At 36.7% G+C, this 16375-nt stretch overlaps 2 protein-coding genes across 3 annotated transcripts in view; both read left to right on the plus strand.

Annotated features, from left to right (window-relative positions):
- The window catches only part of tlx2 (T cell leukemia homeobox 2), a gene marked incomplete at its 3' end in the record, with an annotated part of 145494 nt that overhangs the window by 63526 nt on the left and 65593 nt on the right, over nucleotides 1-16375 (plus strand). The gene's annotated exons all lie outside the window — the stretch shown is intronic.
- fgf24 (fibroblast growth factor 24) lies at nucleotides 1185-15089 on the plus strand. 2 transcript variants are annotated; one of them, XM_079893212.1, is made up of 5 exons: nucleotides 1185-2040; nucleotides 2254-2290; nucleotides 6559-6730; nucleotides 12202-12308; nucleotides 13551-15089. In XM_079893212.1, the coding sequence occupies exons 1-5, from the start codon at nucleotides 2009-2011 to the stop codon at nucleotides 13827-13829; spliced, it is 627 nt and encodes a 208-aa protein (XP_079749338.1). In that variant the 5' UTR covers nucleotides 1185-2008; the 3' UTR covers nucleotides 13830-15089. The 2 variants fall into 2 exon arrangements, with proteins under 2 accessions (XP_079749338.1, XP_079749339.1); XM_079893213.1 differs by having other exon boundaries at nucleotides 6559-6721.

Here is a 16375-nt window from a genome sequence, read left to right on the forward strand (position 1 = left end):
GAGAAAAGGGCTGTTGAGGGAATAAACCTGCAGCTGGCAGGGGGCATGTTCAGAAGACCTTGTAAACACATTCACACCTCTGGTGCATTTCAATGCCCGATTACTTATAGCACAATATTGAAAATTCGAGTTCGACAAGCACTTGCATTTCAATGCTGTCTGCGAGGAATCAACAAACTCCACCAATGGAACGCTTTCTGCTTTGGGAAGTTAACAAACGAGCTGAAATGAGGGTAATCAGTGGATGGATACTCAAAGCACATTTCTTTTTAAATACTTAAATTTTGATGTTGATGTGCCATTAACTAGTACATATAGGGATTTAATTTACACCTCTACCTGAAACAAATGTATGTGTGTCAATGATGTGATAGGCTACTTTAAAAAAATTAAAAATAAAAATAAGAAAGCTATTTTGTTGTCATGTTATATGAAAATCATTAAAGGAGAGACAATGTGTTAAGGTCATTAAGTTATTAAAAATACCACACATTTTGACATATTTGGCATGATTTGTTTAGGTCAAATGGAGTAACCCTAGACAACCTATAGATATTCATGAATATTCATTATAATAAAAAAGAGTTTACATAAGAATTATTGGTGTACATGTATTCAAAGTGTAAGCAAAGTATTTTAGTACTTTTACCTGATGTTTACACAACTTTTATAGTCACTAAATCAAAACTTTATATTTTTAAAAAGAAATTAAACTTTTTTTTTTTTTTTACAAAAATGTATGACACAATCATGGACACAAATATGACATTTCTAAGAATTTGGCACGTGTTTTTAATACTTGATTATTTAACATTTCTGCATTTTTATCGGCTCCAACAACTTTATTTGTCTTTGATCCAAGTATTAATTTCGGTTCCACTTTATATTGTCTTTAACTATGTACTAACATTTAAATGAATCATTTGATACAATGCACTTATTTTTTTGTGCATACATCCATGTTTTTACATTGTACAATAACACAATTAGTACATTGTACTTATTTTTGATGTAAATACACACAAGACAACTAATATAAAGTCATTAGTTTTGAAAAAGTGAGTGTAACGTCTCTGCTACCCGATCAGATGAGAATTTGCTTATCTCAACAGCGAGTGTCTGGTTTTGCTCAACTGAAATGCACCTGTTTACGAGTTCATATGTGAAATTCGCAAGCAATTCTCACAGACTGACAGTGAAACGACGAAAGAGCTCAAGAAACTACGAGGAGCGCAAAGGAAACTGCTCAGACAGAGGAAAAGCGCATTCCGCGCACCGATGGACTCTCTCAGATCACCCTATCAGGTGCAAAACCACTGACAGGTTTCCACCCACCACCAACCCAAAACCCCTCAGTGCGCTCCAGCCCTCTTCGGCACACAGACAGACAGACAGTCCCGTCCCATCACCCAGCGCTCTTCCAGGATTTGCCACGGGTCTGAGCGCCTTTAATGCAAAAACTACTTGGATAACAGTCAAGCAACATCTAAAGAAGACACTTATAACCCTAACTCATCTACCCTGACAGCTTGGACTTGTTGGGAAACTTTTCCCTCTTCAAACAATGAACACGGGAAGCTTGGAATGATCCACGTAAGGTGTGCACTATCCGGTGTCCTCGGCAGGTACGAACGGAATTTATCTTTTTTATATCGCATACTGGATCAAGAATAGGCACGAAAGGTCGCGGATTGTTCACCGAGGAGGAGACACCCCGCGTCAGTCTTTTCCAATTCAAGCTTTGCGCGCTTTGGCGAGAGAGCGCAGCGCGCGCGGACCGCGGAGGAACGGAGGGATCACTGGGAAGACACTGATTTGCGTTTATTCAGATATTTTTCAAACAAGAAACAGCCTCATGCTGCTTCCAGCGGCACATTTACACGTGCTGCATCTCTCTTTTCCCTGGGATTGCACCTCTCCTACGGGATTTTGTGTGTGAGACACTGGCGGGGCTCCGCGCGCCACTTACAGGAGCGGCAAACGCTGGAAACAGGTGTATTTGACCAAGATGTCTGTCCTGCCGTCAAGGTTCATCTACGTGTAAGGAATATTCTTAATAGTCTCTTTGATTCACTTTGAGTTCGTGCATTCTTGCCAATAGAAGTCGCTCAAAGCCAGGTTTAAGATGTACTGCTATATTTTTATCTGGTGTAATTGCTTGTGATTCACCCCTCCTTACTTCCCTCCTGTGTCTCTCCCCCCTCTCTCTCTCTCTTTCTCTCTCCCTCTCATTCTCTCTCTTTCTCTTTCCAGGTGTTTACATTTACTGGTCCTCTACTTCCAGTTGCAGGTAAGTCTGGCTGTTTCACTGTCATCATGAATCTGGATTAAGGGAGGGATTATGAGGATGTGCCGCCGGTGCGCAAACACAAAGCTTGTTTCATTTGTTGTTTTAAGGTTTTTGAAAACAGAGGCATGGGAAATCTACACCCCAGAGGCTGTAAAATTAAAAAGTGCCTTTGGATTTGTTGGTGGTCTTGCCAGAGGAATTGAATTTATCTTTCTCCCTCTCTCTCTCTAAAAAAAACGAAAAAAAAAAAAAACGCGTCTGAGTTTTCCTTTTGTGCTTCTTTGTGTTTTATTTAGAGCTGGGATAAAAATAAATCTAGTATTTTTTTTCTTCTAACGAGTCTTGTACTTGTCTAAAACATAATTACTTCCTTCCCAGTAGCTAGTAAACTCATGCTTTGACTGATTTAATGTGAGTACAAAAAATAAGCAATTTGTGCATTTCATTTTCTATCTATCTATCTATCTATCTATCTATCTATCTATCTATCTATCTATCTATCTATCTATCTATCTATCTATCTATCTATCTATCTATCTATCTATCTATCTATCTATCTATCTAGAACAAAAATGTAATCTAAGGCAGCTAAGTGACCAAACAAATCGTATTTCCTTTTAAAAGCTATTAAGGTAAGACTATCTGCAATCTCGGGCTCTTTTTCAGGAAGGTGACTAATTCAGCCAACAAATAAGTAATTAGATATGCGCAGTTCCTCAAATCCGTCTTTACTGACAGATGTACATACCTCACAAGGCGGGGACGGCTTAATAAAGACTTTTTTTTTTTCTCATGGCAAATGGGTCAGGGCATTGTGATTATAAAACTTGCATCAGAATGTCATAATAAAAGGGGGCGATCACCCCTCCAACCGGGAACAAAAGCCACTGGTTTGAAGAAAACGAGACCCATGTTGGTTATATAATTGCGTGCGTTCAGTTTTGTTCCAAAGCAGTTGGCACAAACAAGGCTTTAGTGTGGCACAGCCTGCTTTCTGAGTCCGTGATGACAGTAGTATGATAGACAGAGTATCACCTGCTTCGCTGTTGTTATAGGTTCTCCCTGAGAAAACAAACACAGTTGTTATTAAGGAGATGCAGTGAAAGACGGGGCGATAAGCACAGTTTAAGTGGCGTTGTTTCCTGAGATGTATCCTGCTCAGAGAGTGGTGTCTGCAGATAGGGCCTATCTGACATGCAAGAGTGGCTCGGCTTCTTAGCTGGGACGGGGTCGGGCTTTTGAAGTCGCAGTGAGATCAGTTTGCCTTGGTTTGCTTTGAAGGGAATCGGGCGGCATGATAAAAATGCTTGGCCGTGGCTGGCTCTCTGCATAGGCATGCCCTCTGCCTTCCCGCTCCCGTCCGTATACACAACTGTCTACAAAACACATCTCTGTGTTTGACTAGATTGCCAGATTTCAGAGTGAATCCTTCCGACTCCGAGGATAGGCTGTGTGTGCGCATGAGCTGTGTATGTGTATGTGTTATTGCAAGCAGAAATGAACCTGGTTTCTGTATGCACTCTTAAAAATAAAGGTTTTTGCTGCAATGCCATAGAATAGCCATTTTGGGTTCCAAAGTATACCTTTCAGTGAAAGGTTCTTAAAAGAATCATTTTTTCTTAATGTAAAGTACATTTTGATAATCTAAAAAACTGTTTTTTCCACTATAAAGAACCTTTTGTGGAATGGAAAGGTTGCATTGGTGCAGATACAACGTGTGATAGCTTCTGTTTGAATGTGATTCATGGATTTATCTATGGGAAAACAATGTAACACTGACTAAAATAAATTCAGTTTATTTTGCTAGAAAGATTTAGGATGAAGGTAGACGGCCAACTTGAACCAATAATAATTATTAATTGTTTTTTTAACACGAAAATAACTCTTAACTACGTTGTGAAATGCCTTTGGGTTTGTTTAACCCCTCAATGCATGTGTCCAGATCTTTAGAAGTTGTTTTTAAACCATTCATGATCTTTGACATTTTCTCATAATTCTATATAACTGTCCTCTGTATGTCATTGTGTTTTTATTTATTGTAGCATGCATTGTAGACATTTATTAATAAATACACACTAAAAATCAAAAGATTGTGGTCAGGATTTTTTTTTTTTTAAATAATCAAATACTTTATCAAAGATGCATTACGTTGATCAAAAGTTGCAGTAATGTTACAAAAGTAAAAAAAAAAAAATACAAAAATGTTTATTGAGCATCAAATCATCATATTAGAATGATTTCTGAAGGATCATGTGACACTGAAGACTGGAGTAATGATGCTGAAAACCCAGCTTTGCATCACAGGGATAAATTATATTTGACATTATATTACAATATAAAACATATATTTTAAAATGTTATAATATTTCACAATATTTACTGTATTTTTGAACAAATAAATGCAGTCTTGGTGAGCAGAAAAGACTTCTTTCAAAACTATAAAAAAAAAAATCCGACCCCCTTTGTTAAAAGAATCTGTTTTGCTTTGGACTGAATAATTCCTGCATTAATGGGTTAATGTTGGCGGTTGTGTCATGTTGACGTGTTTCTAAGCGGTCCTGCATTCAGCGTGAATCTCAATGGAAGTTTCTTTCTCAACTCTGTTGAATAGATCCCTCTTTTTTTGTACCGTGAGCTGCGTGTTTCCCCTTGTGCTCTCTAAATGTCATTAATTAGCTGAGGTTAAAATAACATGAAGTGAAAGCATGTAATGTGAGTGTAATTAACCACCTGAGAGAAGCCACATAAAAGCTCATTACAGGATAATTACCCCTCGTTTCAGCCCGAGAGAGTAGTCTTGGCTGGGACGGGGATTCCAGGGTTTTTGGAGGTATATGTTTTCCTCACATATGGAAGGATGACAGAAGAGGAGGAGGAAAGATAGAGGCTTTTGGATGAGAAGTGGATTGGTGATTTTTGTATAAAGCGAGTGTGAATGTGAACGACAAGAGAGGCCATGGCAAGCTGCATTGTATTATATTATGTTAGTGCTTTAGTGTGTGTGTGTGTGTGTGTCAGTGCAACAGTTGTGTACATGTACTTCCCATACTTACAGGTGTGTATGTGTGATTTATGAGTGTGATTCTTACCTTAGGCAGATATTTGTTTGATGACAGAGTTAGATCTTTCAGGTGGATAATTGCTGGAGACTTGCTAGTGGAAATTGAAAACTTCACTTCTCGTTGTAGCTCCAGGCTCAGAATATTCAGATGTTTTATTTAGAGAGAGAGAGAGAGAGAGACGGCCACTAAAACATGCAGGAATCACTGTGATCTGAACTGTGATCTGAACATTTATTGAAAAATTTGACCCTATTTACTTTCTTAATACACAATTCTGGTCTTATTGTGAGTGATCTTAGTGCAGCATGTTTGCAAGTTTATAATAATCTTTCAGCAAAATGTAATAAATTGCTTGACATCCCACCCTCTCTTATTTCACATGATAAAAGGAAAATCTTAATATTTTTACTGTAATTTTGATCAAATAAAAATGCAAGCTTGTTTTCGCCACGGAATAAAACAATTTAAAAGATTTTATCTAACAATTCAGACTTTTTTTCCTCACAATTGCGAGCTTACATATCGCAATTCTGACATTTTTCTCACATTTGCGATTTATAAAGTCAGAATTGCAAGATATAAACTCGCAATTTTGACTTTTTTCTCGCATTTGAGTTTATCACGCAATTCTGACTTCTTTTCTCAGAATTGCGAGTTTATATCTCACAATTCTGACTTTATAACTCGCATTATAAAGTATTATATACTTTATATCAAGAAATTCTGACTTTATAACTCACAATTGCAAGTTTATATCTCACAATTCTGAGAAAAAAAGTAAGAATTGTGAGATAAAAAGTCGCAATTACCTTTTTTTATTTCTTATTCTGTGGCAGAAACAAGCTTCCATAAATAAATGCAGCCTAGGTTTAGCTTAAGAGATGTCTTTCAAAAACATTAAAACATCTTACCGACCCCAAACTTTTGAACAGCAGTGTGTTTATCAATATATTTAACCTTGTATTTAACACTCTTCATATTGGGGGGTAAAAATGGAAATTATTATATGGTTTTGAATAAAAAAAAAAAAATGCCTTTGTTATTTAATTATTCATGCATTAATTGGCTGAATTGATTTTGGCAGTTGTGTCATGTTGACTTTCATCACATGTTAATGTGGTTTAATGTTGACTTAATGTAAAATGCATGCAGTTGTACAACTGAACCAAGAAATAGATCAACACTTTTTGTTGTTGCTGATTCTAGGAATCTCACCAGAGTTCTGCCGACTTCCGGTTCTACATCGAGAACCACACTCGAGACGACGTGAGTCGGAAGCAGGTACGGATATATCAGCTCTACAGCCGAACCACTGGGAAACATGTGCAGATCCTGGGCAAGAAGATCAACGCCAATGGAGACGATGGGGGCAAGTACGGTACGGGAGTGTTCCTGTGCTCTCAGATGAATCAAAAGAACCTTTATCATTTGATTCCGTTTCTATTCTGCTGTTAGGCGGAAGGATTTAAATGGATAGTTCAGCCAAATATGAAACTTCTGTCATCATTTATTCAGCCTCATGTCGTTTCAAACCGGTTTGGCTTTCTCAGCTAACACTGAGCGTTCTCAGAACTTTAGCTAACATTCTGGCAAGATTCTCTTTCAGAGTCATGAGCAAACATTCTTCCAGTAACATTAATAGAACGTTTGGTCTGGTCTTTAATAATGTTCTCAAAATGTTAGCACAAAAACATTATTTATACATCATTCATTCCTGAAACTTTTTAGTTGGACATTCATTTAATGTTTTTATTGCAGGGGTGTGAATTGGGAATTTGGGAAATCAGAATATTGTCTTAAAATGGATTGCATGACCCAATACTAATTGAAATATTTTCAAATTCATGTCGGAAAACACAGTCATTGACCGAATCAGTCTGAATCATGAACGAATCACTCAGAGATCATGCAAGGATCTAACTTTAAGAGTTAGATTTCATTCACTTTCAAATATATTTAAAAGAGTTGCAGGATGTTCATTAGAAATTCAACATGATAAAAGTCATGCAGGTTTGGAATGACATGAGGGTGAGTAAATGATGAAAGATTTTTTTAGGAGAACTAAACTCTCTTTAACTCGCATTTATTTATTTTTTGCATGTTTTCGAGTCTCTGGCTGTGAGCGTGCTTGAATCTGAGAATAGATAGCTTCAGAATCATTAAATCTGCCTCTTGATTTTTAATGTACTAAATATTTTGCCTCATTTTTATAATGCTTTCTACAAACATAAAGTGTGTAGTTCTCTCAGCTCCATTTAACAAATTGTACCATGTTTAAATACCATATTTCCCCAGATCAGCATTCCATCTGGATCTGCTAATATCATATCTAAGATGAACTTCTTCTCTTTAACATCCAACCTGAACCGTTATTAATCAAAATGTATCAAAGTATAAACAAAACAAAAAGCGCAGAACTGATGGGCAGCGTGCCCCAGCGGTACTAGTGTGAGAACAGAAACTCTGTGTGAAGATAAACACACTGAATGCTGCACTTAACTTTGCCGACTGATACAAGCATGTTTATATTCCAGTCTTGTGCGCGTTTGTGTCAGTCAGAGATGTTCAGCATAAAGATTCCCAAACACACACGACTCCATAAACCCTTAGTCCTGGATTCCTGTACCTGCATAATACTGTTTCTCATACCGTCTTATAATCCTAGTTCCCCATTTCTGTTTGACTCTCGAGTTCTTAAGGGAGGATCAAGATTATTACATTTTGATGGCATAGTTCACCTACAAATGATATTCTGTCATCGTTTACTCACAAGTTGGTCCAAACGTGTAGGACTTTCTTTATTTATGAAGTTTAAGTCATTATTCACTTAAAATCTTGATATCAACCTTAATTCTCCTTTGCACATGAATGAAAAAAGTAATGATGCCTGATTCGTGAATGAATCATACAGATTTTGAACTACATGAGGGGGAGTAAATGATCAGATATCCCATTTTCATTCATTTAGAATTTGATTGATAGTTCATTTGGTTAGTCACTGGGTTGTGTTCATATCTGTGTTTAGGTGGTTAGGGTTGTGTTCTGATTGCAGTAAGTCTTACAACAACTCACAGCAGTTATGTGTGTCAACTGTTATCTTCAAATGCCTGTGCCATTAAACTCATTAAACCTGTGTTTTTTAGGGTCCAATTCTCACTATTAACTAGTTGCTTATTAGCATGCATATTAGTAGGATATTGGCTGTTTATTAGTATTTATAAAGCACATATTAATGCCTTATTCTGCATGACCATATTCTACATCTCTAATCCTACCCAATACCTAGACTTAACTATTAATAAGAAGTAATTAGGTGTTTATCAAGGCAAAAGTCGTAGTTAACAGTTAGTTTATGTTAGTGAGAATTGGACCCTAAACTTAAGCGACAGTTATTATTAATCGAGTATTTTTCTTCAAACTTTCTTCAAACAGAAGTTGACCTAAATGAAAAGAGGTACCATAGAAGCAGACATTTTTATACTTATGCCTGCTATAGTGCCCCTTGTGGCAGTGTTGAGAATGCAGCCTGTAGTTGCGTCGTACCAGGGATTCCCAAACTGGGTTTTGTGAGTTAATGAAAAGATTATTAATAATTAGAATAGGAAAGAATAATCATAAAAATGGAAAATTAAAATAAATACAATCATTTAAAAACAATAAAAAAAAAACACCTGTCATGTGACCATCACCCATCATTGAAGAATTGTCAAAATATGTTAAATTAATGAGATATTAGCTTAAAATCTCATGGGTACTTCAAATAAACATTTTAAGTCAAAGGAGTTTGGCTGAAAAATATGTTTGGGTATCTGTTGTGTATATTTGAACACAGAAACAGCAACGACGGCATGTGAAATTGAGCTTGTATGGCTAGTTGTGTTTTCAGCCTTAATGTTCAGCAGTGAGTGTTTATTTATGGCGATGTTGGTAATGTTCACTATTTATTTATTCATAGCTGAATAATTTAAAGCTGATGTTTTGATAAAGTTAAAGCTTTTGTTGATGTTAAAATAGGGTCTAGTAAGTATTTATGGAAATGATGGTAGTGCTCTTTATTCAGGAAGTATTTACAGTAATATTAGTTATTGTTCGTCATGTTTTGAACTGGCCCTGACAGCTGTAAGTGTTTATAGCAGGTCTAGCTGTTGTTTACTGCTTAAATATGTCAGTGTCTGGTTAAGCAGTGCAGCGTTGGCTGAGTTGTTCCTCTGTACCTGTGTTAGCATGAGAGGAGGCAGATCCAGGTAAACCCCCACACCTGGCACCTGTGAACTCCATGACACACACACACACACACACACACACACACACACACACACACACACACACACACACACACACACACACACACACACACACACACACACACACCCTCTCTGCTGTCCTGTCAAAGTTATTATGAAAAGTATTTGAAATATTTGAAAACTAAAGGAAAGCAGAGCATATGTTCAAATCATGCCTCAATTCTGAGCTGCTATTCAAGAGTCAAATTGAGTTAAGATTTATGAGCATTTATGCACATTTATACTACCATTTGGTATACCAAGTTTCGTATCTGTAAGATTTTTTTTTTTAAAGAAGTGAATACTGTTGTTCAGCAAGGGTGCATAAAATGGATGAAAAATGACAGTAAATAAGTTTATAATGTTACAATTAAATGCTGCTCTTTTGAACTTTCTATTCATCAAAGAATCCTAAAAAAAAAAAAAGTTTCACAGTTTCCACAACAATATTAATCAGCAATGAACTGATTTCAACATTCATAATAATAATAAATGTTTCTTGAGCAGCAAATCATCATATTAGAATGATTTCTGAAGGATCGTGTGACACTGAAAACTGGAGTAATAATGCTGAAGATTCAGCTTTGATCACAGGAATAACTTAGATTTGAATATTGTAATCTTAAATTGTTATAATATCCCACAATATTATGGTTTTACTGTATTTTTTGATCAAATAAATGCAGCCTTGGTGAGCAGAAGAGACTTTTTAAAAAACAAAAAAATCTTACTGACCCCTAACTCTTGAATGGTTGTGTATGTTTAAGTCAAAATGTGTAAAGTCAACATATATTGCTGTTTGCAACCTATGTGTGAAGACTGATATTCCGTGAGATAAAAATGCAGGATAGAATTGATTACCCATCCCCTCCGAATATTCAGTTTCACTTGGTTTACGTCATGTTACGGAAGTAAAATGGCTGGTTTCACATTAACTTTAACCGACAGTTTTCTGGAAAATGAAAACAACCTTATATTTGAACACTGACATGAGGCACACAGTGCTGGATCAGATCGTACACTCGTATGGCTCATTTATCAGCAAACACTCGCCTTCCCAGAAACATCTCAAAAATGTCTTCGGTTTCACCCCTGTTTGACTTTCACATTACTGTTGACATCTGTGCTTTAATATTAATAAGCTGCAACAGGAAGACATCGGCTGATGCACATATGGAGGGCTGACTGCTTTGAACATTACATTTTTAGGCACAGTGTTCATTTAAATACAGGAATCTTTCAGGCATATCTTTTAAAACGTCATGTTCTTGTGAAGGGCTCTGCTCGGAGGAGTGGGATCTTTCCCACCCTCATTTGATCTCAAGTGCCCTGCCTGGATTAGTCGTTCCTCTCATGTTGCCCTGGGCTGTTTTGGAAGGGGACAGTTTTGGTGTTGCTCTCTAAGCCTCTCTGCTTTGAGCACCTTTGAATAGCCCAGTGTGTTAAACAAATGGATCATCCTAACTTTTTGATTGAGTGAGCACGAACTAAAGGCAAGTGGAAACCCAATCCCTGGGGATCTGAACTGCTCCAAGGAGTTTGGCAGATTGCTTCCCCCCGAGAGAGGGGACCCTTAACAAAGGTGCTTACAGAGAGAGAGAGAGAGAGAGAGAGAGAGAGAGAGAGACAGAGAGAGAGAGAGAGAGAGAGAGAGAGAGAGAGAGAGAGAGAGAGAGAGAGAGAGAGAGAGAGAGAGAGAGAGAGAGAGAGAGAGAGAGAGAGAGAGAGAGAGAGAGAGAGAGAGAGAGAGAGAGAGAGAGAGAGAGAGAGAGAGAGAGAGAGAGGGAGAGGGTTTGCTGTTTTAGTAGTTGTGAGGGAGCTGTAGTCTATGATGAATCATTAAGTTTTTCTTTATTTACTATATAAAAAATATATACACAAAATATACAAATTATTTTGTGTACCAAATACTGTGTGAAAATGCATTGAATGTCTATATATATAGTATATATCCTATATACTATGTGAATAATGCTTCTTCTGAATAATACTAGCCTACTGAATGATACAGTTTCTCTTGTACATCTACATAAAATAAATTACAACAGCTATCCCACTGATGAGTGAAAAAAAAGGTACAGGTCATATTTTACTGCAGAATAAAAAATAAAAAAAAAGAAAGAAACAAATAAATTATATTTTGTATATACAACTATTGACCATTAAAACTGTTTGTATATTGACAATATTTTTTATTGCAAACATGGAAAATAAATAAATAAACAAACAAAAATGACTTTATACATTGATTTTTTTTTATTACAACAATGTCTAAATACTTTAAATAATATTTAAATAAATAAATAATTTTATAAATATTTTAAATATGTTTTAGCATTATGGTCAAAAAGAATTGCTTAAATGTCATGACAATAATGTCTTATATATATATATATATATATATATATATATATATATATATATATATATATATATATATATATATAAAAAATATGACCCAGGTGTGATCTTGAAGGATATACATTTTTTATTAAAAAAATCATTCTGTGCGCATCACATTGTCTTCATGACCTTTGTGTAACCTGTGTTTTATTTTTACCTGCAGCTCTTCTTGTTGTGGAAACAGAGACATTCGGGAGTCACATTCGAATAAAAGGGAAAGAGAGTGGATACTACATCTGCATGAACAAGAACGGCAAAATTATTGGAAAGGTATGTTTACAGAACTGGTTTGCATTATAATCGGACTCAATGTGACCGTCATGCAAACAACAGGTCAGATTTTTTTTCAAATTTGGGCCACATTAACTGTGATGTGAATGTAACGAGAAAGTGTTTTTGGTTTCTGTGTGTATGCATTTGATTTACTCATGAGCTGATCTATTGTTGCATCAATATAATGACCTGTGTTTTGCATGTTTAGCATGTTAACTTGATGTATGAGCAATGCACTGCTACTGCAACCAACTCCTAATGGTTACATGATGGAGCCAGTCAACACATATTTTCAAAAATGAAATATTGAGGCTGCTTTTTGAACTTAAAATTGTCCCTTTTTCCAAGTTCTTGTAACTGCCATACCACAAACAAATCTAAGTGGAAAGACCAACAGATGTCTAAATTTGCCATGAATAGGACATTACGTGCTTCACTGGCTTGTTTTGAACTGGTCCTGGAGTTGAAGGGCACAATTATTGTGTCTTGTTGGGAAAGAGGCTAGTCATTCTTTAAAAAACACGCTTTGTAAGACTCGTATCTGTCCTGTCATACAACAGTTTTGTAGCAGATGTGTGAACTGCAGATCAGTTTTAATCAAACTTTAAAATCGGTTCGCCCAGTCAGCCGAGAGAACCAATGAAATGTGATTTTTTCAATGAAGGTTCTCTTGTTCTTCAAACCACATTGGGATATTCAGCGTAAAATCACTACTGATAATGTCATTTGGTGTGTTTAGTTTCTTATGCTGAATTTGAGACTCCTATATTGTAAATTCATCATAGGATGTTTTCTATATTTTTCTTCACTCAATGATATCGTTATTTATGGTTATTAATCGCTCTAGGGTACTTTATTCTAATTGGTCAATCATAAAATTTTTCAGTCAAATATTGTTACCAGGTAACTGATTTCCAAAATACCTTTACTAGTTTCTCTTGCTATTGTGTCTTGAAACACATTACACTCTTTTTAGTTTTACATATGATATTAGAAGTTAAATAAATTATTTTATGTCCATTATTTAATTATTTGGTAAACCATTATCATCATTATTGATTGCTGTTGAGATTTTTTATTAATTTTATTATTTTATTTTATTTAAAAAAAAAAAATATATATATATATTTTTTCATTTCATTTCATTTTAGGGGATCCAATCAGACCATCAGTTGAGTTGAGGGGTTATTTTAATAAATGGGCTGTTTTCTGACATTTGGTCTTGTCCTCTCTCCTCAGCCCAATGGGAATAACCAGGAGTGCGTCTTCGTGGAGGAATATTTGGAGAACAACTACACGGCGCTGGTGTCAGCCAAGTACAAAGGCTGGTATTTGGGTTTCAATCGAAAGGGTCGACCCAAAAAAGGCTCCAAGACCACGCAGACGCAGCAGGAAGTGCATTTCATGAAGCGCCATCCCAAAGGAAAAGTGGACCCTCTGGAGGAGTTCCGTTTCACGACGGTAACCAAACGGACACGAAGGGCGCGGCGTTTAAAAACCAACCCTAAAACGAACTGAGTCGGTGAGGATGAGTACGCACCGCTCCCCGAGGACACTACGTGCTTCTTGCCTTACAAACACCTTAATCTTATCCGAAACAGGAGAAGGAAGAGGACACAAATAAACAATTGCTACGGAAAAAAGACAAGAAGCTTAAAAAAAGTTCAAAGATGTTTTATTTTTATATTTCAGAAGCGTTGAGTTTCTCCCAGCAGTTGAATGTGGGTCTTTTTTTTAACTGTAATATTGGTGTCTGTTATTTTATTTATACTGGATTAACTAAGGATGACCTATAAGGAACTAGTGTCTCCTGCTTTGACACGTTTCCTGATAAAACTCTGGAATAGCGACGAGAGCAAACCGCACCGCCTGGGAAACCTTTTTTTATTTTCATTTGTGTTGCCCCTGAGAACAAGGATCCAATATTTTCCACTGGAATGGGCTGTCATGGAGACGCAACGAGAGAACGATAACAAGGTCATGTGACCTTTTGCAGGCCTCCATAGGTAAACGTGAAGCTTTGAGTGCAATATTTTGAAGAGCCGTGTCGGATGCTTTTCTCGTCTGAGCGGACACCAGGCCTTCTCGTGGGCCGAACGCGCAGAACGCTTTGATTTTTTTTTTTTGATATTCTGTGATTCATCTTAGATCAACATGCTTTGACTAGCTAGATATCAGCATTAGCTGTGGTAATAGTGTGTGTGAGAACCAACAGACGGAAGCCGGAATACGATTTCCGGGAATTGCTGTAATGCTCTAAGCCTACAGCTGGATCCTGTGCTGATGATGCCACCCTGTGTCCTTTCTAAAATTTAGCTACCAAAACATGTATAAAATCCAGGTATGATGCATTGCTCTTAATGTCCCTGATGCTCTTTTAAGTGTGGGATTTTGACTACTTCCAGGTCATTAAGCCAATGAAATCGGTCCACCTGACAATCAGTCATGTTATTCGTATTCTAGAACACTTGCTCTCAGTTCTAGAACGTTGGAGACGCGGGTGCACAGAGGAAATCCCTTCTGCAGACGCTGGACTCCGGCCACTGTTGGTGCGGTCGACTCTCCATATGGGTATAGCTGTAGTATTCACACGTCTATATACTCATCGTCTGTCAGACGTTACTAACAATCATGACACACGTACAATTAAAAAAAAATGTATGCAAAAATAATAATTTTATTACTATTATAAAATATTTATTGCCTTTCTCTGTAAATATGACTTGATGAATTTATTTGACCTCTGTTAATAATAATAAAAAAGAGGACTATATATGGAAAATGAATAAATGTTATCAGACTGTTTTTGTGGCGTTCGGAAATGTGGATGTATGACTACAAATATTGCAGTGATAGAGACTCGACTTAGACTTTATCTCTGTTATTTGACTAGTCTCTTCTTTCCACTACTCCATACTACCTGCTCCTATAGGCCCATGCAGTATGATTTCATAATCAAATGTGTGAGTCAAAAGACTCCTTTTAGTCTAATGTGTTATTGAAAATGTGACTAATTCACTCTCTGAGGTTTAGAAACAACTGTCAAACTGTCAGGTTTGGTATTAGCTTTTAATATCACAGATGCATCAAAAACAACATTGACATTTAGATATTCAACATTTTGATTCAAATTTGATATTGGATACCATAAATCTGTAAATCTGGATTAGTTCACCCAAAAATGAAATTTCTGTCATCATCTACTCACCCTCATGTCGTTCCAAACCTGTAAGACTTTTGTTCATCTTTGAAACACATTGAAGATATTTGTAATAAAATCTGAGATCTTTCTGTCTCTCCATCGACTGCTATGCAACTCCCACTTTGTCGCTTAAAAAAGTTCATAAAGAGATCGTAAAACTAATCCATAGGAACGGTTTAGTTAGGTCTTGCGGAACCTCAAACGGGCTGCGTAACACGAGAATGAACCTCATTGGTTCTTGCAGAAGCTCAAACGTGCTGCGTAACACGAGAATGAACGAGAGTGAGTAATTAATGACAGAATTTTCATTTTTGGGTGAACTAACCCTTTAATAATAATACATAAATTCTGGAATTTTATTTGCCTGTTGCAATCGTTGTTCCTGTGTATTTCCAGATAACTCTTGCATGTCCTTCATCTTCACAAGCACAAACTCTGTCAGCACAATCTCCTGATACATAACGCTGGAATCTATAGACACTGAGACAGCCAGTGAGAGAGAGAGAGAGAGAGAGAGAGCAACTGGGATGCTAAACATTCACATTCAGTGCCATGATAAATATTGTTCGCAGGCATGATTAACTGGCGTGATTAACTGTCACTCACATGTGATCGACCAATAGCAAACCACAACTATCCAATCAATTCCCCATGGACAAAATGAAGTCCCGCCTTACATTTACTCTTGTTCGAGAAGCTATTTCACAATAGGGAAGACTAAAAAGACTATCACAACTTCCGTTTTAATGCCGACTTTAGGATGAAACTAAGGCCCAAGACTTGAAAGAAAAAAGCTTTTGGAGAAGATGGGTCTTGAAATACGTTAAATAGGCCAATGCTGGTATCTGACGTCTACATTCCC

This window comes from Squalius cephalus (genome assembly GCF_949319135.1).
Source record: "Squalius cephalus genome assembly, chromosome: 14".
NCBI classification, from domain to species: domain Eukaryota; kingdom Metazoa; phylum Chordata; class Actinopteri; order Cypriniformes; family Leuciscidae; genus Squalius; species Squalius cephalus.